General features: G+C 46.5%; 2 protein-coding genes across 8 annotated transcripts in view; one reads left to right on the plus strand and one right to left on the minus strand.

The window, feature by feature from the left end:
• Window positions 1–6013: 6013 nt before the first annotated feature.
• Window positions 6014–19963, plus strand: IL27RA (interleukin 27 receptor subunit alpha). Of its 3 annotated transcripts, none has more exons than XM_030196914.1 (15): window positions 6014–6241; window positions 6987–7214; window positions 7881–8013; window positions 8090–8262; window positions 8343–8494; window positions 8574–8727; window positions 8821–8891; window positions 9392–9596; window positions 10111–10293; window positions 13524–13625; window positions 14691–14849; window positions 15622–15744; window positions 17690–17825; window positions 18740–18836; window positions 19182–19963. In XM_030196914.1, exons 2-15 carry the CDS (start codon window positions 7145–7147, stop codon window positions 19494–19496), a joined length of 2073 nt encoding a protein of 690 aa, XP_030052774.1. In that variant the 5' UTR covers window positions 6014–6241; window positions 6987–7144; the 3' UTR covers window positions 19497–19963. The 3 variants fall into 3 exon arrangements, with proteins under 3 accessions (XP_030052774.1, XP_030052775.1, XP_030052777.1); XM_030196915.1 differs by having other exon boundaries at window positions 17741–17825; XM_030196917.1 differs by lacking the exon at window positions 13524–13625.
• A 92-nt stretch (window positions 19964–20055) lies between these two features.
• The window catches only part of PALM3 (paralemmin 3), a 29826-nt gene continuing 22219 nt past the window's right edge, over window positions 20056–27662 (minus strand). For 3 of the 5 annotated variants that reach the window (XM_030196909.1, XM_030196906.1, XM_030196908.1), the window contains exons 4-8: window positions 27448–27572; window positions 26497–26587; window positions 25257–25281; window positions 23489–23560; window positions 20056–23039 (exon numbers count right to left, since the gene is read on the minus strand). In XM_030196909.1, the coding sequence (XP_030052769.1) occupies window positions 20614–23039; window positions 23489–23560; window positions 25257–25281; window positions 26497–26587; window positions 27448–27572 (2739 nt within the window). In that variant the 3' untranslated portion in view covers window positions 20056–20613. The remainder of the gene's footprint in view (window positions 23040–23488; window positions 23561–25256; window positions 25282–26496; window positions 26588–27447; window positions 27573–27662) is intronic. The other 2 variants (XM_030196910.1, XM_030196907.1) reach the window with 2 other exon arrangements.

The following is a 27662-nucleotide window of genomic DNA, read 5'->3' on the forward strand; positions in this document are numbered from 1 at the left end:
CTACTAAGGCCAGAGGTCAAAACTGCTGCCCCAAAGCGCACCTCGTCCTTTGCATGCACAGGAATCCTATAATGCTTCACAAAGGAATGCAACGAAAACCAAACCGCAGCCCAACAAATATCTAACAGAGAAATCATACTATTCTCCGCCCACGAGGCTGCCATTCCCCTAGTGGAATGAGCAGACCAGCCCCTAGGCACCACAGGACCCTTCACCAAGTAAGCAGATGCAACCGCCTCCTTCAACCACCGTGCTATGGTCACCTTAGGAGCCGCTGCACCCTTCTTTGGGCCACCATGAAGAACGAACAAACGGTCAGAGGCTCTGAAGTCCTGAGTTCCAGAGAGATAACAACTCAAAACTCTCCTGACATCCAGCTTGGCAATACCACGCTGCTCCGAATCTCCAGCCATATCACCCAACACTGGCAGAGAGATGACCTGATTAACATGGAACTCGGAAACCACCTTGGGCAAAAAAAGGAAAGCACCATCCGCAACGAAACCTTTCCCTCAGAAAGGACAAAAATGGTTCCCTACAAGACAAAGCCTGAAGCTCTGAAACACTCCGTGCTGAAGTAATCGCCACCAACAAGACCGTCTTTAAAGATAAATCCTTACAAGATGCCGATACCAGCGGCACAAACGGAGGCCTGATCAAAGCATCCAAAACTAGCTTCAAATCCCACGGAGGCACCATCCGTCACTGAGGTGGACGCAGCAACTTAACACCCTTCAAAAAACGCACTACCTCAGGCACAGACGCGAAGGACTTTCACTGAAGCTTCCCACGAAAACATGACAAAGCTGCCACCTGAACCTTCAGTGTAGACAAGGCCAGACCCCTATCAACACCATCGTGCAAAAATTCCAAAACTTCCGCCACCGAAGAGCGAAACGGCCGAACTCGATGGTCTTCACACCAGTGCTCAAAGATTCTCCAAACCCGGACATACGCCAAGGAAGTGGATCGTCTACGGCAACTCAACATCGTAGCAAAGCCACTGGACGAAAGCCCCTTCTTCTTCAACTTGTGCCGCTCAAGAGCCAAGCCATAAGCGAAAACCGAGCCGGAACCGGCATGATTATCGGGCTTTGACACAGAACTGATCCCAACAAAGGCAGGGCCGCCGCCCCTGCCAACCGCACCAGGTCTCCGTACCATGGTCGATGCTGCCAATCCGGAGCTACCAGAATCACCCGACCGAAGTGATGTTCGATGCGCTATATTACTCGACCGACTAACAGCCACGGAGGAAACACATACAGTCACTCCCGAGGCCAAGGCAACAGAAGAGCGTCAATTCCCTCCGCTCAAGGGTCTCTTCAGCGACTGAAAAAACAAAAAATCTCTGAACTTGCGCATAGCGAGCCGTTGCCCTAAGATCACCGAAAGTCCCCAGACCGACACAACTCACTGGAACACTGACCGAAGAAAAGACCACTCTCTGGGATCTAGAGTGTGCCTGCTGAGATAATCTGCATCTATGTGACCTACCCCGGCCACATGCGCTGCCAAGAGAGCCTGAAGATGAGTTCAACTGCGCCGCCAAGGCTCTTCGTCCCCCCTTGACGGTTGACATATGCTACTGCCATGGCATTGTCACAGAGCACTCGGACTGCCTTGTGGCGAACCACCGACGTCAAGGCCTGGAGCACCACCCGAATGGCCCGAGTTTCCAGCCGGTTGATGGACCACTCTGCTTCTGCCCGAGACCACCGGCCTTGAGCTACCTGACCGAGACAATGTGCCCCCCAACCTTGCAGACTGGCATCCGTGACCATTACCAGCCCCTGTGGGGACTCCAACGGCATTCCTGTTCCCAAATTGCGCGGGTTGAGCCACCAGCGGAGACTGAGACGAGGGGCCACCGACAGCGGACAACACATTTCCAAGTCCTGCGACAGAGGGGACCAACGACTGAACAGAGCTGACTGTACCTGACGCATGTGCGCCCTGGCCCACGGAACTACCTCTATGGTCGCCGCCATCAGGCCCAGGACCTGACGATAAGTACGGGCCGTCGGCGCCTTCTCTGCAAGGAACCGACAAATCGGACCCTGTAACTTGGAACCAAAAGGCTGCACGAAGGAAAGTGAAGATAAGCTTCCGTCAAATCCAGGGAAGTGAGAAACTCTCCTTTCCGGACCGCACCAGTGACCGACCGCAACGTCTCCATCCGGAAAGAGGGCACCTTGAGTGCCGCATTGACCCTTTTGAGATCTAAAATGGGACGAAAAGTGTCCTCTTTCTTGTGGACCACAAAATAGATCAAATAGCACCCTGAGCGTTGCTGATCTGAAGGAACAGGAACCACGGCTCCCAATGCGAGCAGCCACCGCAGAGTGTCCCTCACTGCTGCCCTCTTGCTCCAAGACCGACAGAGGGATTCCAGAAACACTTCGGGAGAACAGCGCATATCCGCCTCGAAACACCTTGAGAACCCACTGATCTGACCTGATTTGGGCCCAGCTCTGGTAAAACAGACTCAGCCGAGCCCCAACATGCACCAGAGCCTGAGCCCGCACACCTTCATTGGGAATTGCGGCGTGAATACTAACCTCCTACGGAAAAGCCACGCCCTCCGCGACGATTCTCACGAAAGAACTGTGCGCGCTGGAAAAACCGACCCCTAGAGGTCCTACTACTATTAAACATTTCTATAGCACTACTAGACTTATACAGCGCTGTCCAAATTAACATGAAAAGACAGTCCCTGCTCAACAGAGCTCACAATCTAAATTGGACAGACAAACAGACAGCTAGGGGTAGGTCCCACTCGATCTGCCCGGCCTATACCGCTGAGCCTCCCTAAACCGTCCCCAAGAGGAACTAGTTCTGGCCCCTGCCTTGAACCGAAAATCTGGAAGCCATAGAACCTTGGTATCACTAAGACCTCACACTAACTTGTCCAAATCTTCTCCAAAGAGCATAGCTCCCTTAAGTGGCAGAGACCCACAACCATAGCCATATTTTTTGTCTGAAGTAGGCAACAAATCATAAAAGCCTCAGACAAAAAGGATGAACCCATGTCCAAGTCGGCTAACTCCTGACCCCCAGAAGAACCAACATCTACCGAATCATCCAGGAGCTTCTCGGCCCAACGAAAACATGCCCGAGCTACCAGACCCCCACAAACCGAGGCCTGCAGGGCTAGAGCCGACAAAACAAAACTACGGTTGAGAAAAGATCCCAACTTCCTATCCTGAGGATCACGGAGGGCCGTTCCTCCATCAACCGGGATAGCCGTAGCTATAATTACTGCCGTCACTACTGCATCTACCGTGGGAGCCTTAAAGGAATCCCTATCGTCCTGAGGGAGGGGATAAAGCCTCGCCATTGCCTTTGCCACCTTACACGACAAATCCCATTCCTGACAAATCATCTCCCGGAGATCCTTGTTCATAGGGAAGGATCACGCCTGACGCTGAATGCCCTTCACCAACGGATCCTGGACAGTTTCCCCCAAAGCCACCTCAGGACCAAACTGAAGGGTGGACGACACCTGATCTATGAGTTCTGACAGCTCATCTCTATGGAAAATCCGCACTATTGAAGGATCCTCTCCAGGAATCCACCAATCCTGCTCCTGAGAGCCGTCAATTCCATCTGACTCCCCCAGATCACTAAGCACAGCTTCTGCAGCTACAGGAGAAAAACATTGCCTGTCCTCTGACCACTCTAACCGTGGTCTCTCAGCCAAGACGGAAATAGCCCCCTCTTCCAATTAGGGGGGGGGGGGGGGTCCCGATCTCCAGGCCTGATACCGCGTCCAGACAAAATCTGGAGGAAAGCCCACCATTCCTGGACCGTCATTAGGCCCTTTTGTGCCAAAAACGGAGGCCGCAGGCCCAAAAACAGCTGGCTCCACGGGCCGCGTCAGACTCAAGATGGCGGCTGTTCCCGCCGTAACTGTTCCCGCTGACAGCGGCCCTGCCTACGCTCCCGCTGACCCGGAGACTCCCGACACCATCGATCCCTCCGCGGTCAAGTCGGGGGGTGCCGCAGCCATCTTTATAGGTGCACCGCAAAGCTACACTGAGCACCCGGCGCCTCTACCCCTCGCCACGAGCACGCGCGACATCGGAGGAGCTGGGCCGCCATAAACCACAAGGGAAGGGAAAAGCTGTTCCGCGAACGCGCCAAACCAAAAACTCCCTCACACTGCAAAAGCACTGAAGAAAGCGCTGCTCTCTCGTTCCAGCAAGGAATCGAAACCCCCGTTCGGTCCGCTGAAAATAAAGAAATAAATGCCCTTAAAGGCACAGTACTCCAACTCTGGCAGCTGGAAATTGTAAGGCACTCAAGGCTACAATACTGAGAAAGCAGCCGAGGCACAAAGCTGCCAAGCAAAACGAAATAGAATAACTGACCTTAAAGGCACAGTACTCTAATTCTGGCAGCTGGAAATTGTAAGGCACTCAAGGCTACAATACTGAGAAAGCAGCCGAGGCACAAAGCTGCCAAGCAAAACGAAATAGAATAACTGACCTTAAAGGCACAGTACTCTAATTCTGGCATCTGGAAATTGTAAGGCACTCAAGGCTACAATACTGAGAAAGCAGCCGAGGCACAAAGCTGCCAAGCAAACAGAAATAGAGAGCAGCACAGGGGGAGGGACCCAAACATAGGTGTAACACCCCAGGGGGAAAAACTGGGCCCCACCAGACCCAGGGCCCCAAAGCACTTTTTTTTTTTTTTTTTTTACACACACGTACAGGGTACTGCAACAGAATAAAGTTTGGAAGGAAAAAATCCTACGACCCAATGACAAACTACCTCACCAGATTATTGGAGACTGCACAGGCTGTCAACTGCTACCTCTGCTGAGACTGAGAAAATACTGGCTAGTGGAGGTTCTGCACAGGTTATATATACAGGCTTCAAAAGCTTAGTGTTTTCTCAGTCTCCCTCTGCTGGTAGGAGGACATAACCCACGCGTCTTGACCGGTCTGGAGGGTCGCTGAGGAAATACTTATTTCCCTCTGCAGAATGCAAATAAATTCATATACTTTCCACAATGTGATTTTCCGGATTTAATTTGTGATGTGCTATCTCTCACTGTTACCAATAACCTACCCTTCAATTATGGGCTGCTCATGTCTTTGTCAGTGGGCAACCTTACAAAATCAGCAAGGGATCAAATACTTATTTCCACCACTGTATGTTGGATGGGGGATGATATTTCTTGTAGGGATGTGAGTGTATTTTTCTGAGGGGGAGGTACATTAGTGACTGTATTTTAGTGGGGGGGGGGGGGGGGGGGGGGGAGAAGGATTAGAACGTGTATTTTTTTTTTAAGGTGGGAAGTACATTACTATTTTTCTGGGGAAGGATTTACTTTATGTATTTTCCTGGGGAAAGGGGTTAGTATGTGTATTTCTTGATAGAGTGAGAAATATATTAGTGAGAGTATTTTTGCTGGGTGGGATTAGTGTGTGCATTTCTTGTTAGGGTGGGAGGAGCAGTAGTGAGTGTATTTTGCTGGAGGTGTGGGGTGTGCACTAGTGTCTTTATTTTGCTGGGGTGGGGGGTGCATCAGTGAGTGTATTTTGTTGGGGTGGATTAGTGTCTGTATTGGGGTGGGGTGCATTAGTGCTTTTATTTTGCTGGGGTGGGGGTGCATTAGTGAGTGTACTTTTCTGGGGGTGGGGTGCATTAGTGCCTTTATTTTGCTGGGGTGGGAGCGTGCATTAGTGTATTTTTCTGGGGGGTGGGGGATGCATTAGTGAATGTTGCTGGGGGTGGGGGTGCATTAGTGGGTGTATTTTGCTGGGGTGGGGGATGCATTAGTGAGTGTATTTTGCATTATTTTGTCTCAAATATTTTTATTCATATTTATCTATTTTGCTGCATTTAGTTTTGCAGAATAATAAGTGTCTCGCTGCACATCCGCTTTGTAGATCTGGGACTTGACAGGAAGAAGTAGTATCGGTTTGCTGGAAGCTCGCTCTGGCGTCTGGCCCCGCCCCTGCAGTGGGCGGAAGTGATCTCACGGTGGGTTTGGGGGACCGGAAGAAGCGTGGGGGCAGGGCCAGGAAGGGAATCGCTGCGGGTGGGGTGAGCTGAACACGGATCGTTGTGAAACGGGGAGCGGGTCCGACTTCTTACATCTTCGCCGCAGTCCCAGTTTCTAAATCCCCCCCCCCCCCCAACGGCAAATCCCCCGCATAGACCCCGGAAACAACCACCTGCTTCTGTAACATAAGCGATGGAAAATCTGGAGCAGAGTCACAGCCAGGTAAAATCAGAACAGCAGGCAATACCAGAGCCTGAGACCCCCCAGCTAAGGATCCTCTGTGTTTATCCCAGACTTTGCCCCTCTCCCCCCCCCCAGCTATGGATCTGCTGTGCCTATCCCAGACTTTGCCTCTCTCCCCCCCCCTCCCCAGCTGTTGATCTGCTGTGCCTATCCCAGACTTTGCCCCTCTCCCCCCCCCCCCCCCCCAGCTATGGATCTGCTGTGCCTATCCCTGACATTGCCCCTCACCCCTCCCAGCTAAGGATCCTCTGTGCTTATCCCAGGCTTTACCCCTCACTCCTACATGCCTACAGGTGCCTTTCGCATCCCTCTGGCTTCAGTTCAGTTTTTGTTTTTCTTCCACTACCTTCCTTGCCTTCTATATACAGCTGATGTACTTCCTAGTTTCCAATCTTTGAGGAAGACAGATAGTGGGCTTAGAGTTGATAGAGAGGGGTGTCAGTATATATTGTTAGGTGACATTTCAAATGTCGTTTATCGGTGGAAATAGGTATTTGCCTGATGATAAGGGTATTATGAGAACTGTAGATCTCCCGGTAGGTGGGTAGAAGCATTTGCCTTGTACAGTGGTTCTGATGACCTTTCTGTGAGGGAATGCCTGGCGTAGGGTTCTTGCAGATGTGGCAGTGATGTGTATAACTTTTAATGTATTCATTTTTTATTTTCAAAGCTGTGTTTTTACTTGCAAGAAGAAGGACTGTCATTTTTCTGTGTTCCTTTGCAGAATAGCAGGAGATGATCTCTTGGGAAGGTCCAGTCATCCTTTTCCCTGTGAGAACTGCTGGATTGTACCCCTGCCCCCAATATTCCAGTTTAATGTAAAGGATACCAGAACTCCAGTCCCCACTTGACCCTGTCTCTTTGTGCTGTTGGACCGAAGCCATGAGGTATAGGGGCCACTTAACCTACCACCTCCTCCTGCTGCTGCCCTCCACAATCATCTTACATAACGGTAACTGCTGGCTGAAATGGCAGTTAGTGGGGGGGGAACACAGAGCGTAAATTCTACAGAAAAGGAACTGTTTGAGTGCTCACATTATTGGGCCTATAGTTTGTGTAGGTTGTTTTTTCTCCTACCCTGTAATTAACGTTCATTTCTTTTTCTCTTAAAACGCCTTGTGCATCCCCTCATTAGGAAGATAAAGACCGTATGGCCATCTGCTCTCCCTATCACTCCCTTAGAGATCCTATGGATGTGTCCCAAGCTGTCTTGAATTTAGATACTGTTTTCATCTCCACCACTTCCACCGGAGGCCATTCCACAAATTCACCACCCTTTCCATGAAGAAGTATTTCCTCAGTCTATCTGCTTTCACCTTCATCCTATGCCCTCTTGTTCCAGAGCTTCCTTTCAGTGGAAAGAGACTCTCCTCCTGTGCATTTTTGCCACATAGGTATTTAAATGTCTCCATCATATCTCCCCTGTCCTGCCTTTCTTCCAAAGTATACGTATGGAGATCTTTAAGTCTGCTGAGAGGGAAGGAGAGAGAAGGGAAGTCTCCCCCTACTGTGGGAAGTGCTGCTGACAGCCTTGTTGTTTGGGAATTAGGAGGTGATGACACTCTCAGACTTGTGCATTTGATAGATTTGTTTATAACATGTGCTCTGTCTGCTTCAGGTGCTCTCATTGCTGCCTCAGGATTGCAGTGTTTTCTCAAGGGCCGATGTGGAGACATGAATTGTACTTGGAATTCAGGGAGGGAGCTTGTGATGGATGGCACTTACACCTTTCACTTTCGTAGCCTGAAATAGTGAGTACGGACCGGCCAGATAGTCCCTCCCGCTTCATCAGGACTTTCTCTAACCTGGCATGCCTCTGTTTTACAGCACCTCTGCTGGACAGGTGGGTGTAGTCCCTTTTCTACGTGGGCGGCAGTGGGTACTGGTCCCGAGGAGAAACCTGACGTGCTCTGATCAGTATGAGGTGTGGGTGGAAGGCCCTGACAATGACAGCAACGACACAACGTTGGGACATGGGATGTTTTCCATGGAGGAGATAGGTATAAGAGGGAAGGTAATTTGCACACCATCTCATCCATTTTTCTGGTTCCCTAGATCTGATAGTATCTCTCTCTTTCAGAAAAACCAGACCCACCAGTGCTGGGTGTGGAGATCTCAGAGGCTTCCTCAGAAGTGATAGTGACCTGGAAGACCAATCATGAATCCGAGGACCATCTGCATTCACGCTTTCAGCTCCGCTACAGGGAATGTGGGACCCAGAACTGGACCTGGGTAAGAGACTTACACACACTGAGCTGAGGCCTCTCTCCCTGCCCTGCTCACTCCAGTCTAACCTTGGCTTGTCTTGTAGGTGAATGAGGAAGACATTGAACCAGACTCCTATGAGTTTTCACACCTAGAGGCATTCACGGAGTACGAGGTGCAGATACGCCATGTCCTGCGAGACAGAAAAGTGCCAAAGAGTGACTGGAGCCATCCCATTGTGTTCCGGAGCCCTACAGCTGGTGAGAGCTTTTTGTGAATGAAGGTGAAGGGGATGGGAGGGTGTCTGCTGCTGCTGCCCCTGCTACTTCTGCTGCCTCTCTTCTGTCTTGCAGCCCCTGTTGGCCTGGTGGACCTCTGGTGGTATCTGGATAAAGGATGTTCCAGCCTAACAGTTCTTTGGAAGGTAATAAGAAATTGCGGTGTTTTTTTGTCAACTCCAGTTGAGTGTGGTTGGTCAGGTTCTGGTATGCAGTGATAGTGATCTGCTTAAGCTCGGTGAGGGACAGTAGACAGCCGATCTCACCCTTTTCAACCAGGAGCAGCACCAAGGATAAGTTAGAGAGCTGTGGGCAGCAGGATATCAAGTCCACTGATGGAGTGACATCCATCAGAGCCGATGCAGTAAATATCTGGGCAGAAACTGGAGGATGTCTAATATCTCTTATACCCACCCTCTTCCCTCACGGCTGAGATTAATCCATTTCCTTTAGAGAAAGAGGGAGAACCCGGCTCTGCACGAGGATGCCCTGCACACCATGGACGATATACCTGGAAAGCTTGGGAAACTCCAGAAACCTCAGAGGCCGTTTTGTCTTTTCACCACTCCAGGCTCCATCGAATGACGCCACCCAATCAAAGCTCCGTTCTGAACAACAATTTTATCTTGTCTTCCTGTTTCTGCAGGAACTAGAACCTAAAGCAGCCAAGAGTCATAATGTAACCTACACAGTGTCCTATCGGGAAGGAGGAGCACATGGGGGCAGTTTAAGGAGCATCACGGTGTTATGCTGTAACATCATCATCCCCCACAGTGTGCAGTATATCTCTATATCAGCAGCCAATAGCGTGGGCAGGACCCAAACGGCCAGCCTCAACCTAGAGCATTCCGGTAATGTCTTTCTCTCACTCATTTGTGTGTGCATTTCCCTGCAGGACCTGCCTGCCTGCATGCTTTCTCCTGCAAGCATACTTACTGGGCTGAGGCTCCCTGGCACCCTGACTGCTGCTAATGTTCTCTGTGCCAGAACCGAACTGGAGCAGCTCAGAGCCCAGAAGTAATGTTAAAAAGAGAACATCCTATGTAAAATGAAGAGGGCTCCAGCTTAGTGATCAATCTGTCCAATAGGAATCTTTAGTCGGGGGTAATGAGTGGGATAAATGGTGAAAGAACATAAGTGTTGCCATACTGGAACAGACCAAAGTCCATCAAGCTCGGTATCCTGTTTTCCAGTAGTGCCCAATCCAGGTCACAAGTACCTGGCAAGATCCCAGAACAGTAAAACAGAATAAAAAATATATATATATATATTTTATTGAGTATAATTGTACAAAAATATATAGTTAAATTCAGGTATAAACAGAGGAGCGCTGTATCTCACTGGTCTTTTTCTGGCATATGATAGATTTCCCACCACCTGAAGGGGTTAAAGCTAAGGGGAATCACGTTGGTCTCCAGGTGTCCTGGAAGCCCTACAGGAGGTTGCCGCAGGAGTATGTGGTGCAGTGGAACGAGGCAGTCAACAGGAGCGCAGCCACAATACGCTGGAAACGCGTGGAACCAACCAATCACAATGTCACACTGACTGGTGAGAATTCTCTGATCCCCTGACACCTCCCCCCCCCCCCCAACTTAAAAAAGCAAATGCTTTAACACATTACATTCTTGAGAGCGAATGTCCTTTTGTCTTTCCCATGGTATCATATTATTGACTTAGCTTCCAGAAGGGCCCATCCGTAACCTGGTCATTCCACCACGAAGGTCTTCAGGAGAGTTAATGGTATTAAATGATCATAAGTACATAAGTATTGCCATACTGGGAAAGACAATAGGTCCATCAAGCCCAGCATCCTGTTTCCAACAGTGGCCAATCCAGGTCACAAATACCTGGCAAGATCCCAAAAAAGTACAAAACATTTTATACTGCTTATCCCAGAAATAGTGGATTTTCCCCAAGTCCCGTTAATAATGGTCTGTAGACTTTTCCTTTAGGAAGCCGCCCAAACCTTTTTAAACTCTGCTAAGTTAACCGCCTTTACCACATTCTCCGGCAACGAATTCCAGAGTTTAATTACACATTGAATGAAAAAAGATTTTCTCCGATTCGTTTTAAATTTACTACATTGTAGCTTCATCGCATGCCCCCTAGTCCTAGTATTTTTGGAAAGCGTAAACAAACGCTTCACATCTACCCGTTCAACTCCACTCATTATTTTATAGACCTGTATTATATCTCCCCTCAGCCGCCTTTTCTCCAAGCTGAAGAGCCCTAGCCGCTTTAGCCTTTCCTCATTGGGAAGTCGTCCCATCCCCTTTATCATTTTCATCGCCCTTCTCTGCACATTTTCTAATTCCACAATATCTTTTCTGAGATGCTGCGACCAGAATTGAACACAATATTCGAGGTGCTCACCATGGAGCATTATAACATCCTCATTTTTGTGTTTCTTTCCTAATAATACCTAACAATCTATTTGCTTTCTTAGCCGCAGCAGCACACTGAGCAGAAGGTTTCAACGTATCATCAACGACGACACCTAGATCCCTTTCTTGGTCCGTGACTCCTCTTGCATGACGTAGCTATAATTCGGGTTCCTCTTTCCCACATGCATCACTTTGCACTTGTTCACATTAAACGTCATCTGCCATTTAGATGCCCAGTCTCGTAAGGTCCTCTTGTAATTTTTCACAATCCTCCCGTGATTTAATGACTTTGAATAACTTTGTGTCATCAGCAAATTTAATTACCTCACTAGTTACTCCCAACTCTAGGCCATTTATAAATACTTTATAAAGCAACGTTCCCAGCACAGACCCCTGGGGAACCCCACTAACTACCCTTCTCCATTGAGAATACTGACCATTTAACCCTACTCTCTGTTTTCTATCTTTTAACCAGTTTGTAATCCACAATAGAACACTACCTCCTATCCCATGACTCTCCAATTTCCTCTGGAGTCTTTCATGAGGTACTTTGTCAAATGCCTTCTGGAAATCCAGATACACAATATCAACCGACTGACCTTTATCCACATGTTTGTTCACCGCTGCAAAGAAATGTAGTAGATTGGTGAGGCAATAACTTTGTGTCATCAGCAAATTTAATTACTTCACTAGTTACTCCCATCTCTAGGTCATTTATAAATATGTTAAAAAGCAGCGGTCCCAGCACAGACCTCTGGGGAACCCCACTAACTACCCTTCTCCATTGAGAATAATGACCATTTAACCCTACTCTCTGTTTTTAATCCACAATAGAACACTACCTCCTATCCCATGACTCTCCAATTTCCTCTGGAGTCTTTCATGAGGTACTTTGTCAAACGCCTTCTGAAAATCCAGATACACAATATCAACCGGCTCCCCTTTATCCACGTTTGTTCACCCCTTCAAAGAAATGTAGTAGATTGGTGAGGCAAGATTTCCCTTCACTAAATCCATGTTGACTTTGTCTCATTAATCCATGCTTTTGAATATGCTCTGTAATTTTGTTCTTAATAATAGTCTGTACCATTTTGCCCGGCACCGTCAGACTCACCGGTCTATAATTTCCCGGATCTCCTCTGGAACCTTTTAAAAAATCGGCGTTACATTGGCCACCCACCAATCTTCCGGTACCACGCTCAATTTTAAGGATAAATTACATATTACTAACAAAAGCTCTGCAAGCTCATTTTTCAGTTCTATCAGTACTCTGGGATGAATACCATCCGGTCCAGGAGATTTGCTACTCTTCAGTTTGTAGAACTGCCCCATTGCATCCTCTAGGTTTATAGAGAATTCATTAAGTTTCTCCGACTTGTCAGCTTCGAATACCATTTCCGGCACCGGTATCCCACCCAAATCTTCCTCGGTGAAGACCAAAGCAAAGAATTCATTTAATCTCTCCACTACGGCTTTGTCTTCCCTGATCGCCCCTTTTACTCCTCGGTCATCTAGCGGTCCAACCGATTCTTTTGCCGGCTTCCTGCGTTTAATATAGCTTAAAAAAAATTTTACTATGTGTTTTTGCCTCCAACGCAATCTTTTTTTTCGAAGTCCCTCTTAGCCTTCTTTATCAGCGCTTTGCATTTGACTTGACATGACATGACATTCCTTATGCTATTTCTTATTATTTTCAGTCGGTTCCTTCTTTAATTTTCTGAAGGATTTTCTTTTAGCTCTAATAGCTTCCTTCACCTCACTTTTTAACCACGCCAGCTGTCGTTTGGTCCTCCATCCTCCTTTTTTAATATGCGGAATATATTTGGCCCGGGCTTCCAGGATGGTTTTTTGAACAGCATCCACGCCAGATGTAAATTTTTGACCCTCACAGCCGCCTCTCTAAGTTTTTTTTTTTCACCGTTCTCATTTTATCATAGTCTCCTTTTTTAAAGTTAAACGCTAACGTATTTGATTTCCTATGTATACTTACTTCAAAGCTAATATCAAATCCAGTCATATTATGATCACTGCTATCAAGCGGCCCCAGCACCATTACTTCCCGCACCAGATCATGCGCTCCACTAAGGACTAAGCTAGATCCTGCAGTGCCTGCTAGATAGAACTTTAAATCCCAATCTTTAAGTTCCCAAAGCACAAGCAAAATAGTGTTCACTTACCAGAGAAATGTCCTCTTCTCTCGGAACTTCTCAGAAAGAAAGTTCAGTGGGACCTTTCCTCTTTATATAGTTTTGAATCTAAGGGGCCTTTTTTAAACAGGCTCTTTGAAGCTGACTTAGCAACCTATGCAAGTATTCTACTTCCCCACACCTTAATTAACACTTAATTGAGTGTTAATTAAGGTCCAGGGTCTTTCATGTTTCTTTCTTTTTGCAGATGGTTTCCAGCCTCAGGTTCCCTATCTTGTTTCTGTATATGGGCTCTATCCTCATGGATACACAGGACCAGTCTCTGTCTTGGGTTATGTTGAAGAAGGAGGTGAAGAGCTTATTTTTATAGCAGTGTTCCAGTATAGAAAGTTGGCGGGTGGAGGGGGGATTTACCTGTCTGTGCTCTGAACAGGGGAAGAGTTGGGTGGGTGCTGGGTAGCAAGTTTGGAGAGGGGGTGCACTGTTGAGCCAGAGGGTTGGTTTGGAGAGTGCTGTTGAGTAGTTGGGTTGGCTTTGGAGGTGGGGAGGGCACTGTTGAGCGGGTGGGTTGGCTTTGGAGGGGGGAGGGCACTGTGGAGCAAGTGGGTTGGCTTTGGAGGGGGGAGGGCACTGTTAAGCGGTTGAGTTGGCTCTGGAAGGGGAATGTGTTGAGGTGGGTTGGATTTGGATGGAGAGAGGGTGCTGTTGAGTGGGTGGGTTGGCTTTGGAAGGGAAGGGCACTGGAGCGGGTGGGTTGACTTTGGAGAGTGCTGTTGAGCAAGTGAGTTGGCTTTGGAGGGGAGGAGGTCGCCGTTGAGCGAGTGAGTTGGCTTTGGAGGGGGGAGGGCGCTGTTGAGCGGATGAGTTGGCACTGGTAGGGAAGCATGCTGTTGAAGAGATGGTTTGGCTTCTCTGGATGGGGGGTGAGCGCTGTTGAGGGGGTGGGTTGGTTTTGGAGAGGAGCAAGGCATGGGTGGGTTGTTCTCTAGTTAGTGTTCTGTTTTTTTTTTCACATACATTTTGGGTGGCTTCCCAGAAGTTCTCCTCAATATGAGACTCCTATGTGTATTGCTTTCACCCTGCCACACGAACCCTGAGGACTAAGTGTAAAAGGTCTGCTTGAGGTTCCTTCATTTAGACGTATCGGATTCCAGGGACTCCATTTTTATGGCCGCGTTTGTCAGCAAAGACTTTTATTGAAGCCAGCATTGATTTGTTGTTATTTTTCTGTTTTATTTTAAAGTATTAGATATTTTTTATGAGTCTGTGTTTTGTAATCTTGTTTTGTTTTGTTTTGTTTTTAACTCCATTGCGTATGTTTTTTGGAAGCCACCTAGATTTGTAGAGAAAATGTTAGAGAATTTTAAAAAATAAGTAAATAAAATTTGTAGTGTGTTTTCTGATTGATTCTCAGTGCCATCTGTGGGACCAGACATCATGGTTCGAAGTGTGTCTCCAACCAAAGTGCTGGTGCTCTGGGATGATATTCCATTACTGCAGCAGAGGGGTGTTATCACCCACTACACCATCTACACAAGGAGCAGCGGATCTCAGGTTCTAAGATCAGAGAACGGTGAATATCTTATCTCTTACTATCTTCTTCCCCTCCCTGCCGGCTTACGCTAATGACACCCTCTAATTGCTCACCCTTGAAGCCTTCTTAATGTGCTGGAGCTGTACACTAGCCGGGTACTAGCTTTTCACAGACAGCATGGTGGATGTGTGGAGCTCCTCTCCAGAAACTACATCTAACGGACTTCAGGAAAGCATAGAATGAGCACAGAGGATTTTTAGTTAGTAAAAGTGAAGGAAGAGAGAGTGGAGCATGCATCTCAAAGTGTTTTGCTGGAACAATTCAACAAGTGTTGAGGCTGACGACGAAGAGCAAAGCAGGAGATGTGAAATATGGCCAGTCTTATCAGAAGCAAAGGCACCCATTGCAGCTGAGTCAGTCTGCCAGGCTGTGAGTACAGGAAGAACTAAATGCTCTGATGGAAATGCAGCTGGCTTGGTATGGCAGGCTCTTTGCTTCTTGTGTCTAGTTAGTAGTAGTAGGGCATCATCCATAAAGGCCATAAGGACACGGAAGGTTGAATAGTCAAGTAACAGCTGATCTGCAGTCAGTAGCTGCAGGACCCTGTGATTGGATATGGGAGGGCAGTACTTGGGATGCCAACTAACTGTGTATTGATCTGCCCAAAATAACATTTTGTCATCTTCCTCATTTCTGAATTGGGTAAGGAGAGGTATTCTGCAGCAGTTTGGATGGAAATCGGCAGACTGAATAAGTGAATGTTTGATCTTTTTCTGCCATTATATGTTAGATTATTTCTGGTTTTCCACAGTTTCTGTGGGGAGAAACTCTAGCCTCCTACACGTCCATCCATCCACCAGCTACCAGCTCTGGATGTCTGCATCCACATCAGCTGGAGAAGGAAGGAAGAGATACATTGAGTTCACCAGTCAGGGTGAGAAACATTGTTGATTCTAGAATGATGGGCTTTCAGGGGTAAGATGTGTGTTAGCCGTGTTAGTCCACTCTTAAAGGTAATCAATAGAAATCAAACAAAATTAAAAAATGGAAAAGAAAATAAGATGATACCTTTTTTATTGGACATAACTTAATACATTTCTTGATTAGCTTTCGAAGGTTGCCCTTCTTCATCAGATCAGAAATAAGCAAATGTGTTAGCTGACAGCGTATATATCAGTCCCTCATAGATGGTCTAGCAGGGTGGGTAGGAGATGTGTATGGGGACTTCAAAGCATTCCATAGTCTAGCAGGATGTTTGTGGGGAGGGGAGGGTGATAAGCAGTGAAATACAACTTATGGTTTATAGTGGGCTAGAAAACTCAGATCCTTGTTAAGTCCTGACCGTTGGGTGTCAAAATATTCAATCATTCTGATCTCAAAGGTTTTATGTTCCTGAATTGTTTTCACAGTATTCTCACTGTGAAGTCACTGGTACGGTGTCCTGGTTCTGTAAACTGCTGTCCCACCGGGGTTGGGGCCCTACTGGCAGTATTGTTCATGTGATGTCTATGTGAATTGAATCTTGTCTTAAGCATCTGGCCATACACATCTCCTACCCACCCTGCTAGACCATCTATGAGGGACTGATATATACACTGTCAGCTAACACATTTGCTTATTTCTGATCTGATGAAGAAGGGCAACCTTCGAAAGCTAATCAAGAAATGTATTAAGTTATGTCCAATAAAAAAAGGTATCATCTTATTTTCTTTTCCATGTTTTAATTTTGTTTGATTTCTATTGATTACCTTTAGGGGTAAGATGAGAAGGACCAGCATTTCACCCCCTGTTTTCAGGGAAACACTGGTGTCACGAAACACCTATCACCCACCTGGGGTTATCTTTCAGCCACTTGAGAGAGTCTGCCCTCAGCACTGCTCAGGTCCACCTGCATTTGGCACACGCTCTACGTTAGCACTGGCCCCCCACCGACTGGTTCCCAACAGCCTCTGGGTGAGTCTCCCACTCTCAGGTATCCCCAGTGATTTATAGGTTATAGGGACTACACTCTCAGTGGTCTTATAGTTCCTAGAAAGCACCCACAGACCAAACACACAAACCACCTAGATTCTTAGTCAGTCCAGACAAGCAGAGGCAATAAACTAAAAATGTTTATTGTCATAAAAATTAGAACAATGAACAGAAAAGGTGCAATCAGCAAACAAGAAGGAACTGAAATATGGATCAATTGTAACACTACCTAAACATTTGTTTACTATCTAAATAGTACCTGGGGAGTTCAGGACATATAGCTGCTCATAGGTTATCAAATATAACTGTTCACAGGGCCTCAGCAAAGAGATCTTTCTTTCTATTCTCCCTGGCTAAGACTTGAGAAAAAGCCAGTACATCCTAGATGAATCTGAGCTTCTGGGCCAATCAGAGCCCAGAACAGCAAGTTTTCAAAAGTATACTGCATCTTACGTCCTATGTGTGTTAGGCTATAGAAAGAACAGTCATTTCTCTGTAACAGCTTTAAACATAAACATGCCCACCTGCTGGCGAAACTATAGAAATACACTTAATGAAATACTCTTATCATTCATATGCTGGAAAGTTTACTAGTTCGTCACAATGAATGACTGGCTTTCAGGGATAAAAAAGAGAAGCACCATCATTTCACCCCCTGTCTTAAGGGAAACACTGGTGATTCTAGAATGGCGTGCTTTCAGGGGTAAAAATGAGAAGAATAAGCATTTCACCCCTGTCTTCTGCCCTCTCTTACATCGTCTCTTCAGCACAAGTGGTGGTCAGCCCCCTGTAATCTGTATGAAGGGGATGTTGACGTTTTTGGCCCCTGAAGGGGGTGTCTGAGTCTGCATGGGGTCTTGCTTATATATATGCATGGTGTTAGGTAAATCTTATCAATGTTTTGCCAGGTGGTGGCCATGTTGTTCTCATTCCAGCATCTGCCTTCTCACCCTGTCCAGATGCTGTGCTGCTGCCAGTGGTATTTGTCTCTCTAACTGTCATCTTTGCCATTCTCTGCATCCTGGGGTTACTTTTCCACCAACGGTAAGGCGTCCCTAATATCCTCTGCAGTGTCCAATTTGTTGTAATTAAACGAGGAGTGAGGATCAACCTAATGGTTTGAGCAGGAAGCTGAGAACCAGGGAAGCCAGGGTTCAAATGTCAATGTGGTTTATCGTGATCTTGGACAAGTCACTTAACCATCCATTGCCTCAGGTACAAACTTAAACTGTAAGCCCTCTGGGGACAGGAAAAATACCTGAATGTAACTCACCTTTAGCTACTACTGAGAAATCTAAATAAAGGGTGTAGTGTAAATTTGGAATTAATTGCCAGAGAATATGGTAGAAGCAATTAGGTTAGCAGTGTTTAAAAAAAGGGTCTGGATAATTTGCCAGACGAAAAGTCCAAAAGTATTTATTAAGATGGACTTGGGAAAATCCACTGCTTATTCCTGGGATAAGCAGCATAAAATGTATTTTACTGTTCTGGGATGTACTTGTGACCTGGATTGGCCACTGTTGGAAACAGGATACTGGGCTTGATGGACCTTCGGTCTGTCCCAGTATGGCAACGCTTATGTTTTTCTGACTGACTATCCGCTATGCCCTGCTCACTCTTGCCCCAGTGTTAATTTTCTCTCTGTCTCTACTCTTACACTTCCACAATACTGTAGGGGCCCTGGGAGTGGAGAGGTAGCGCTGCAAAGGGCTGTAGTGCCCCCAGGAGCAGAAGGGTTGGGGCTATCCCTAGTGGCCCCTGGGAGTGGAAGGGGACTGGGTAGCCCCAGTGGCTCCTGGGAGCAGAAGGGGAGGGGGTAGCCCTAGTGGCTCCTGGGAGTGGAGGGGGTAGCCCTAGCGGCTTCTGGGAGTGGAGGGGGTAGAGCTGTAGCAGCCTGGCTTGTTCCAGTTATCTAGGTTTAGAGATTTACTGCATTGCTCCACTTTGTCCCATTTCAGGATTGTGGGTGTTGGCCGTTGGATTCTTCCTGAATGGTGTTGCCAGAGTATCCCAGATCCGATGCACAGCAAGATAACCATCCAGTCCCAGCATAAGGTAGGAATCTTCCTGAGCAGGATGATGTAGAAATCAGCCCTTCTGCGGGGCGATTCCTTCACTGCCCTAATACTTCATGATCTGATAAGACAAACACATCAACCCCCATTCTGGTAATTCTGCCTGTGGTTTTTCTAATTTCTGAATGCTGTTCTCTCATACTTCCTTAGAAAACCACATCGCATTCTTCCTGTTAACCTGCTTTACACAGATAGCACACGGATAAAGTGTCTTAGTGTTACGCTCTTTGGTGTCTCCTTTGCCTGAGGGCCCTGACTATAACCTGAACTAGTTTCTTTCAGTCTTTTCTTGTAATGAAAACAGTGAACTTATGTCTTTTTGCAGGATGCAGATGGATCCCAAGGTGCCTTTCTGCAGTGCCTCTACCTGGGTGTGGACACCGCAGACCCCCTCCTGACAACCGTGGAAGAGATCTCTGAACCTGCTGCCTCCCTTACTGGTGATGTACATGACAGTCAAAGAGGCGAGAGGTGCAGTGGATCTCTGGACCCCCCGTACCAGGCTGAGCTCACTCCCAGCAGTGCTGGACCTTGGGACATGTCTGATGCACCTGTGGCTCGGCCTTTGCAGTCCCTTATCATTTCAGGATACGAGAAGCACTTCATGCCCTCAGCAGAGTTCCTGGAGCAGTACAGCTGAAGGACTGGACAGGCAGGACCAGGGCATGGCTGGTTATCTCCCCACTGGACCTTTTCTTTCTTAGGCTGGAGAGGAGGCAGAGTTTGAGTGTGCCTTATAGAACATTAACTGTCCTGCTGTTACAGCTTATTTATGTAACAGTAGATGGAGGTGTGATGGAAGGACTCAGCTGATTAATATGGTGTAGAGCACTGAGCTCCTTGGGGCCGAAACTGGGGGGGTGGGGGGAAGGACAGGGGCCACATCTGACCTGCTTTTAAAACTTATCAACCACAAAAGCAGTTAGCTGTGCCAGGATTGGGGGGGGGGGGGGGGGGCTTTATTTTGAAGTAGTATTCAGTGGAGTGGTCCTTCCCCTCTGCCCTTCTCCTCTTCCATTTCCCAATGAAATGTACAGTTCCCAGACGCTGTAACAGTATAGAGTTGCATATATTTTTACATATTTTTATATAAATGTTTAACATACATTGATGTGTTTGTGTGTTTACAGTTGTGGAAGGGTTATTTGTCTCTTCCTCCTTGCTTGCCTTCCTCAGCACTGCTAGAATTGGCCTCACCTTTCCATGTCCTTTTACAGATTCTAAGACTGTGTTTCTTCAAGTGTTAAGGCCTTAGGTGAATTATCAGCTTTAAGGCTCTCCCCCACCCCACGGTGCAGTCGTCCTGCAGTTTCCTCCCACAGGTGGATGTCTGGGTTCTTTTGTACATCAGAGCCGCTTTAAGCATTTTACTGCCTTCCCCTACCAGCATTGGCTTCTGGGCTGAGGCACTGCATCCTGATAGCAGTGAGACAGTACCCATTGTGGTGCAGACTTCCTGGCAGTGGGGTTGGAAGGGGAGAGGAAAACTCTTTCCTGGCTGAGTAGGGGGAACTTTTCATCTGTTGGGAGTGGAGGAGGGCTGTCTATGCAACTTCTGTTAGTAGTTGAAAATCAGCAAATGGTTCTTCCTCATTTAATGAAATCATTTATCTGGTACAGTTGGCTCTCTCTTCTGGCACATTACTGTGGGGATGTGGTCCTTATCGGATCCCTGACCGTGGAGAGCAGTGTGGGAGATTGCACGTTAAACACCTGCAGATGGATGTAGTAAGGTTGAAGGAGGGGCTTTAATACTGTCACATGACCAAGCAGCAGTGACATGTCTTCCGCTTGGGGCCTCTTCCATCTGCACCTGGGACTCTGCTCCTGTCCTGACTTGCTGGGGCTGAATTTGTAGAGGTTGTGGTGTAGGATTCAGTTCCTGTATTTCTTGTAGACTGTTTGAGGGGAAACAGGCTGGACAGCTGGGTCTCCCTGAGCTGCTTTGCTGCTGGCATGCCTGCTTCCTGTAACAAGGGCTGCTGCTCTGGATCGAGCCCCCTTGTGCTCACTTTAGCGATGGGAAAAGCTGGGTCAAGGTCACCTTTGGATTTTATGGGCATTGTTTCTTTTGGAAGTGATGGGAGCTGAAGGGTTAATATCTGCTCCTGTTCTAAGGGTAATTCCTGCTGGGCTGGGGGTATCTGCTCTTGGTCTTTGAGTAGTGTATCTGAGAGTGATGGGACCTGGATTAGATGGGTTAATATCTGCTCTTGGTCTTTGGGCAGTGTATTCTCTGGGTTTGATGGGACCTGGTTTAGATGGGTTAATATCTGCTTTTGGTCTTTGGGTAGTGTATCTTCTGGGAGTGATGGGACCTGGTTTAGATGGGTTAATATCTGCTCTTGCTCTTTGGGAAGTGTATTCTCTGGGTTTGATGGGACCTGGTTTAGATGGGTTAATATCTGCTTTTGGTCTTTGGGTAGTGTATCTTCTGGGAGTGATGGGACCTGGTTTAGATGAGTTAATATCTGCTCTTGCTCTTTGGGAAGTGTATTCTCTGGGTTTGATGGGACCTGGTTTAGATGGGTTAATATCTGTTCTTGATCTTTGGGTAGTGTATCTTCTGGGAGTGATGGGACCTGATTTAGATGGGTTAATATCTGCTCTTGGTCTTTGGGTAGTGTATCTTCTGGGAGTGATGGGACCTGGTTTAGATAGGTTAACATCTGCTCTTGGTCTTTGGGTAGTGTATCTTCTGGGAGTGATGGGACCTGGTTTAGATAGGTTAACATCTGCTCTTGGTCTTTGGGTAGTGTATCTTCTGGGAGTGATGGGACCTGGTTTAGATGGGTTAACATCTGCTCTTGGTCTTTGGGTAGCGTATCTTCTGGGAGTGATGGGACTTGGTTTAGGTGGATTAATATCTGTTCTTGGTCTTTGGGTAGTGTATCTTCTGGGAGTGATGGGACCTGGTTTAGATGGGTTAATATCTGCTCTTGGTCTTTGGGAAGTGTATTCTCTGGGTTTGATGGGACCTGGTTTAGATGGGTTAATATCTGCTCTTGGTCTTTGGGTAGTGTATCTTCTGGGAGTGATGGGACCTGGTTTAGATGGGTTAACATCTGTTCTTGGTCTTTGGGTAGTATATCTTCTGGGAGTGATGGGACCTGGTTTAGGTGGGTTAGTATCTGTTCTTGATCTTTGGGTAGTGTATCTGAGAGTGGTGGGAGCTGGTTTAGGTGGGTTAATATCTGTTCTTGGTCTTTGGGTAGTGTATCTTCTGGGAGTAATGGGACCTGGTTTAGGTGGGTTAATATCTGTTCTTGGTCTTTGGGTAGTGTATCTTCTGGGAGTAATGGGACCTGGTTTAGATGAGTTAATATCTGCTCATGTTCTACAGGAGTTTCCTGCTGGGCTGAGGCTATCTGCTCTTGGTCTTTGGCCATTTGTTCACAGAGGGAAATGTTTTCCTCTTGAATGGCTAATGTCTTCTCTGGATGTTCGATTAGTTGCCCTTTGAGTGTTGATATTGGCCCTGAGAGCAATGATTTCTCCTTTTGGGTCACGGTTACCTGCTCTTGGGGTACAGATAGAGCCCTCTCTTGCTGGCTTGCTGCTTCAAGTAGCACCAAATGATTAAGTGAAGCTTGTGCAGACAGGTGGGTTTCTTTAGAGGAAGATGCCTTTGAATTTGTATCTCCAGTAACCTCAGCAGGCATGGGCGTCGCTGTGATACCTGGTCCATGTCCATCTGAGGATTCCACCTGAATGTCCACTTCGTCCTCTATCACCAGAACATGCTCAGTATGTTTTACTCCATCCAGCACTTTCCCTGGAGCCAGCATTGCAGCTAGGGAGCTGCCCAATACCTGTTTGCATCTAGGTGGGGGCTGTGGGGGGTAATCAAGTTTTATTTCATCTTCTTGCAGGGCTAGCTGGAGGGTTTCTGCATCAGACTCTGTTCGTTCTTGAGTGGAGCTGGATCCAGGTGGGGTGACAGAGCTGTTTAGCAGATCTGTTTCCCTGACAGCTGTCACATGTTTGTGGAGCCTCGGACATTGTCCTGATGACTCTGCAGGGGACACGTTGCTGACGGGCTGCGAGCTGAGTACACAGTTCATGGTCTCCTTTCCAAAGGCAAAACTATCGGGGTTAACAGTCTGTTGAATGTCTTCCTGCGTTAGGATCATGGCATTGGTCCTCATGTAATTGGAGCTGCTTCTGTCTACCACAAAGGTACCTAGAAAATAAAACCACATCTTAATACAGGCCTCCTGACCTTTCCCCATGAACTCCTGCTCCAATTTCTGTACTGGATGTTGCAAATGTTTATAAACCCACTGCAGGGGGTTAGCATTGAATGTGGGGTGAGGTTTTTCATACACATTCACTCCATGGAATGTTTTATATACACACACTGCAGGGTCTAACATTGATTATTGGTGTGTGTGTGTGGGGGGGGTTGGTTCTGATGTACACAAACTGAAGAGTTAGTACTAGATGAGAGAGTGGATGTTGTACACACACTACAAGATAAGCCCTGGATGGAAAGGTGGGTGTTGTACACACACTGCAGGATATGCCCTGGATGGAAAGGTGGGTGTTGTACACACACTGCAGCATTAGCATGAGATGTAGGAGCAGAAAGGGGGTCTTATAAAGAAGTCATGCTTTTCCATGTTCTCTCACCTGCTAGCTGTGGGCCACCGTTCCCTTGTACATCTCGCTTAATTATTTGGGGTAGGTCCTTCATCTCTGTGCCTGCAGATAAAGCAAGAGAAGAACCTGTTTATTCTGCCCAAATTTAAGGGGAATTGTTAGTGCTCAACCTGCCTTCTTGTCAATATTAAGATTGGTGGTAGGCACAAGGAGACCCGAGCACATGGAATTCTTTGCCAGGGAATGTGGTAAAACCAGTTAGCTCAGCAGGGTTTAAGAAAGGTTTGGATAATTTTGTAAAAGAAAAGTCCATAGACCATTATTAAAGTGGACTTGGGGAAAATCCACTGCTTATTTATAGAATAAGCAACATAAAATGTACTGTTTTGGGATCTTGCCTGGTACTTGTTACCTGGATTGGCCACTGTTGGAAACAGGATACTGGGTTTGATGGACCTTTGGTCTTTCCCAGTATGGCATCTCTTATGGTCTCAGAAGACATTACTGAGGTGCTCAGCTTGCCCTTCTTTTGTCAATATCAGGACAGGCATTAGGTGGAGGGAGACCCCAGTAAATGATCTGACAACATTTCGCAGTACTGCTCTTCCCCTCAGTGCCTTACAGCTGATTCGACACAGTTATGAATAGCAGAGTTAGAAGCTGTATTTCCTCCCCATGGACTCTTGGGCAGGGGTCCTCTCAGCCAGATAACATGCAATAGCTGCCTGATATTTAAATCTTAAAAACAAACAAAAAATGAACGGGAAACAAATGCGCTGATATATCCACGAGAACCTTAAATAATGATTAAAGAGGAGCATCAGTCTTTTGCAATATCAGTATTCTTAAATAACATTCTTAAAAACTGAATAAAATATTCCTGTCCTCAGTCATACACGGAGTCCCCCTGATGTAGAAGGTTTCTCAAAACATGGACCATGGCAAGGAAATGAGGACTTTCTTTTGAGTAAATGTTTTGATTGAGAAGTACCAGGGAAGAGTTTAAGATGGTGGCTGATGTCTCAGGATATGAGCTGAGGAGTTCCTGTGGCAGATAAATGAGATTGACAATTCAGAAAAATCAGAGAAAGTTATTTTGGAAGTTTAAGGACACAATTTGTTTTTTTACTGACATTTTAGAATTGGAAACAAATTTAATAAAATTAATACTATTAAAAAGAAATTTGATTGAGGATAGGGGGATCAAGTGATGTCCTCAGTTTTGTATTCAGTTCTTATGGGTATAAAAGAAAAACAAAACAGCAAAAGTAGAGGCTGACAAATGCGCAAACCAATAGTGAGATAATATAAAAAAAACAGTTTATTCTGAATATTCATATCAAGGACCCAACATGATCCGTGTTTCGGCGCCAAAGCGCCTGACCCCTGAGGGTCCTTGATATGAATATTCAGAATAAACTGTTTTTTGATATTATCTCACTATTGGTTTGCGCATTTGTCAGCCTCTACTTTTGCTGTTTTGCTTTGACTTTCCGTGGAGGCTCCTCCTGTCTTCTTGGATTTGCTATAAAAGAAAAACTGCTTTATCGATTATCGCAAAAGCCTGATGCTCCTTTTTAATTATTTAAGGTTTCAGTTATCACTTGCAGATATGTCTGTGTATTTGTTGCCTTATTTTTAATGTAATTTCTTGCTATCAGTTTGGACCTTTTGTTTTATTAATCCAGCAAGTCTTGGCAGACATGAGGTGGGGGTGTTGCAGCAGTTAATGAGAAATGCAAGAGCTCCTTGGCACAATGTGATTTTATGATGCTTCACGGTAAAGTTCTCCTCATACCTGGTAGAAAATGTATCCTGCTATCCTGAAAGAGATGAGAAATCTGATGTCACAAATCCAGTCTGTGGAGAAGTTACTATACCATTAATTGCTGCCAGAAGCTTTTCTTCCCCGTTTTTTATGCTTTGAAATCTATAACTGTGGCACCTCTTTATCAGTCCAAGTGGTGCAAAGCTTATTATTCCAAGAAGTCCATCCAGTGTTGAAAGCTGTTTACATTTTAAACAGGGCAGCCACTGATTAACCATCTGGAAACTGAAATGGATAAGCTAAGTATTTCTACGTTATGCATCCCTTCATCTGCCCTTGATTTGAGCATATCTGATCCCTCCCATACATACAGTGCCAGGTCTTGGCTGTATATTGACTTGTATGTGTGTAATTTATCCAGTCAGCAGTGGGATTTTTTTTTCTTATGTTAATAATGAGAGAATTTGTATCTTGTATAATTTGAATTAATCACTCACTGGCTGCAACTTCAGAAAAAGAAAAAGATCTAAATACATGAATGCTAAAGACAGAAACTGTGAAACTTAAAATAAACACCCAAGGCCGCATTCCCACAGCACACTGAACAGCGGAAGAGGTTTCTCCAAAATGCCAACCTCAACTCCTTTTCTGCATTTCAAATGATCTTGTGTGCGAACCAGTACACCACATCCCCCCTTCCTGTTAGAAATATAGAAACATGACAGCAGATAAAGGCCAAATGGCCCATCCAGGCTGCCAATCCTCAGTAACCACTAACTCTTCCTTTCCTAAGGGATCCCACTTTCTTAAATTCTGACACAGTCCTCGTCTACACAACCTCCACCAGGAGGCCACCCTTTCGGTGAAAGAGTAGATTCCTCCTAAGTCTATTTCCTCTTAACTTCATTGTATGCCCCCTCGCTGAACACAGCTTGCATCCAGTTTCTTTTGTAAATTAACAAGACATGCACAACTGTCCTATTGTTATGCTTGAATTTCTGTGTCCCTATCCATCCAAGAAGCACATCTGTTTCCTCCTAATTGTATAAGGGGCTGAAGATCACCGCTATCTGGCTAGGTTTTTGGCACACCCTCAGACCACCTTTTCTGGATAATTTTGGTTGCCCTGAATTTTCCAAAAGGAATTCTGCTAACCATATAAGTTTCTTTGAATACTGACTTCCAGGATCTTGAAAACTGACCTGAAAACACTGGGAGCCTTGTGATTTGTAAACCTGAAACGATCTGGCGGCCCTGCATTGATCATTACCTCTGTGGAAGCATCTGCTGGTGCTGCTGTGGCATTCGGTGGGGACGGATGTGATTCCTGGGTCTCCAGAGAGTTCACTTGTGATTGGAGGCTGTGGAACAAGATTAAACATTTTAATCAAAATGCAGCCCTAAAAAAAGTTCTGAAAATCAGGAATAAAGACCTGAATATGACAAAAAATGTTATCTCATGTGCATCCTCAGGTCATGCGAACCAGTGGTGTGGAAACCATTCTTTGTCCGTGTGATGAACAGCCTCAAATTTTTAGCCACAGTATGATGAAGTGTCATGGGGGGGGGGGGGGGGGGGGGAGGTGGCTAACACCCAGATTGTGTTTCAAAATTCCACATGTTATATAAACGTTCTCAAGGCAATTTTCAGCTCAAGAGTAAATGCAGACTTTCACTTTGAAATCTGGGGCAGAGCTTGAGGGTGGGATGGGGAGGGATTTTGAATTTAGCTCACACTTTTTTTCAGCAGTAGCTCAAGGAGAGTTACATTTGGGTGCAGCAGGTATTTCCCTGTCTCCAATGCATGTAGGGACTTTTAGTTTGTTTCTCTGAGAACAGCGACTGTACCAGGTGCAGCTATACACCAGGAGTAACATAGTAGATGATGGCAGATAAAGACCTGTATGGTCCATTCAGTCTACCCATCAAGATAAACTCATGGTATCAGGTATGATGTGATACTACTTGATCTTGATTTGTCCTTGCCATTTTCAGGGCTCAGACCATAAAAGTCTGCCCAGTACTGGCTTTGCTTCCCAATTACTGGTGTTGCCATCTAATCCCTGCCAAGCTTGTTTGGTTCCATGCCTTCTATACACAATTCCTTTGTGTTTATCAGTATGTAAATCAGCCTGGCTGAGCCCCTCCCTAAAAATATGGAGTTGGAAGGCATTCATGATCACAAGAGATGCCCCTCCCCCCCCCCCCCCCCCCTGCTCACCTGGCCAAGGTGTCCTCCAGCTGCTGGATCTGGCACTGAGTCTGCCACAGCGGTGATGAAGGGTCGGATTCCTCGGAGGGTGATGCTATCCCCTCCATCAGCCACCTGTCCCTGAGAGACTTCCTCTGCGAAGGAGCACAGGAGACGTGTTACTGACATGGTGGTGGGGGGGGGGGGGGGGAGAGGCTGCAGAGTCAGGGTACCAGGGGGACAAA

The sequence above is a fragment of the Microcaecilia unicolor genome, chromosome 3 (genome assembly GCF_901765095.1).
Source record: "Microcaecilia unicolor chromosome 3, aMicUni1.1, whole genome shotgun sequence".
NCBI lineage: Eukaryota > Metazoa > Chordata > Amphibia > Gymnophiona > Siphonopidae > Microcaecilia > Microcaecilia unicolor.

Excerpts from the sequence above, each read along its gene's own strand:
- IL27RA (XM_030196914.1), top strand. The coding sequence starts at position 7,145 with ATGAGGTATAGGGGCCACTTAACCTACCACCTCCTCCTGCTGCTGCCC. Across the intron at positions 7,215-7,880 it reads CACAATCATCTTACATAACG|GTGCTCTCATTGCTGCCTCA; the intron begins GTAACTGCTGGC and ends TGTCTGCTTCAG. Across the intron at positions 10,294-13,523 it reads TCACAATGTCACACTGACTG|ATGGTTTCCAGCCTCAGGTT; the intron begins GTGAGAATTCTC and ends TTCTTTTTGCAG.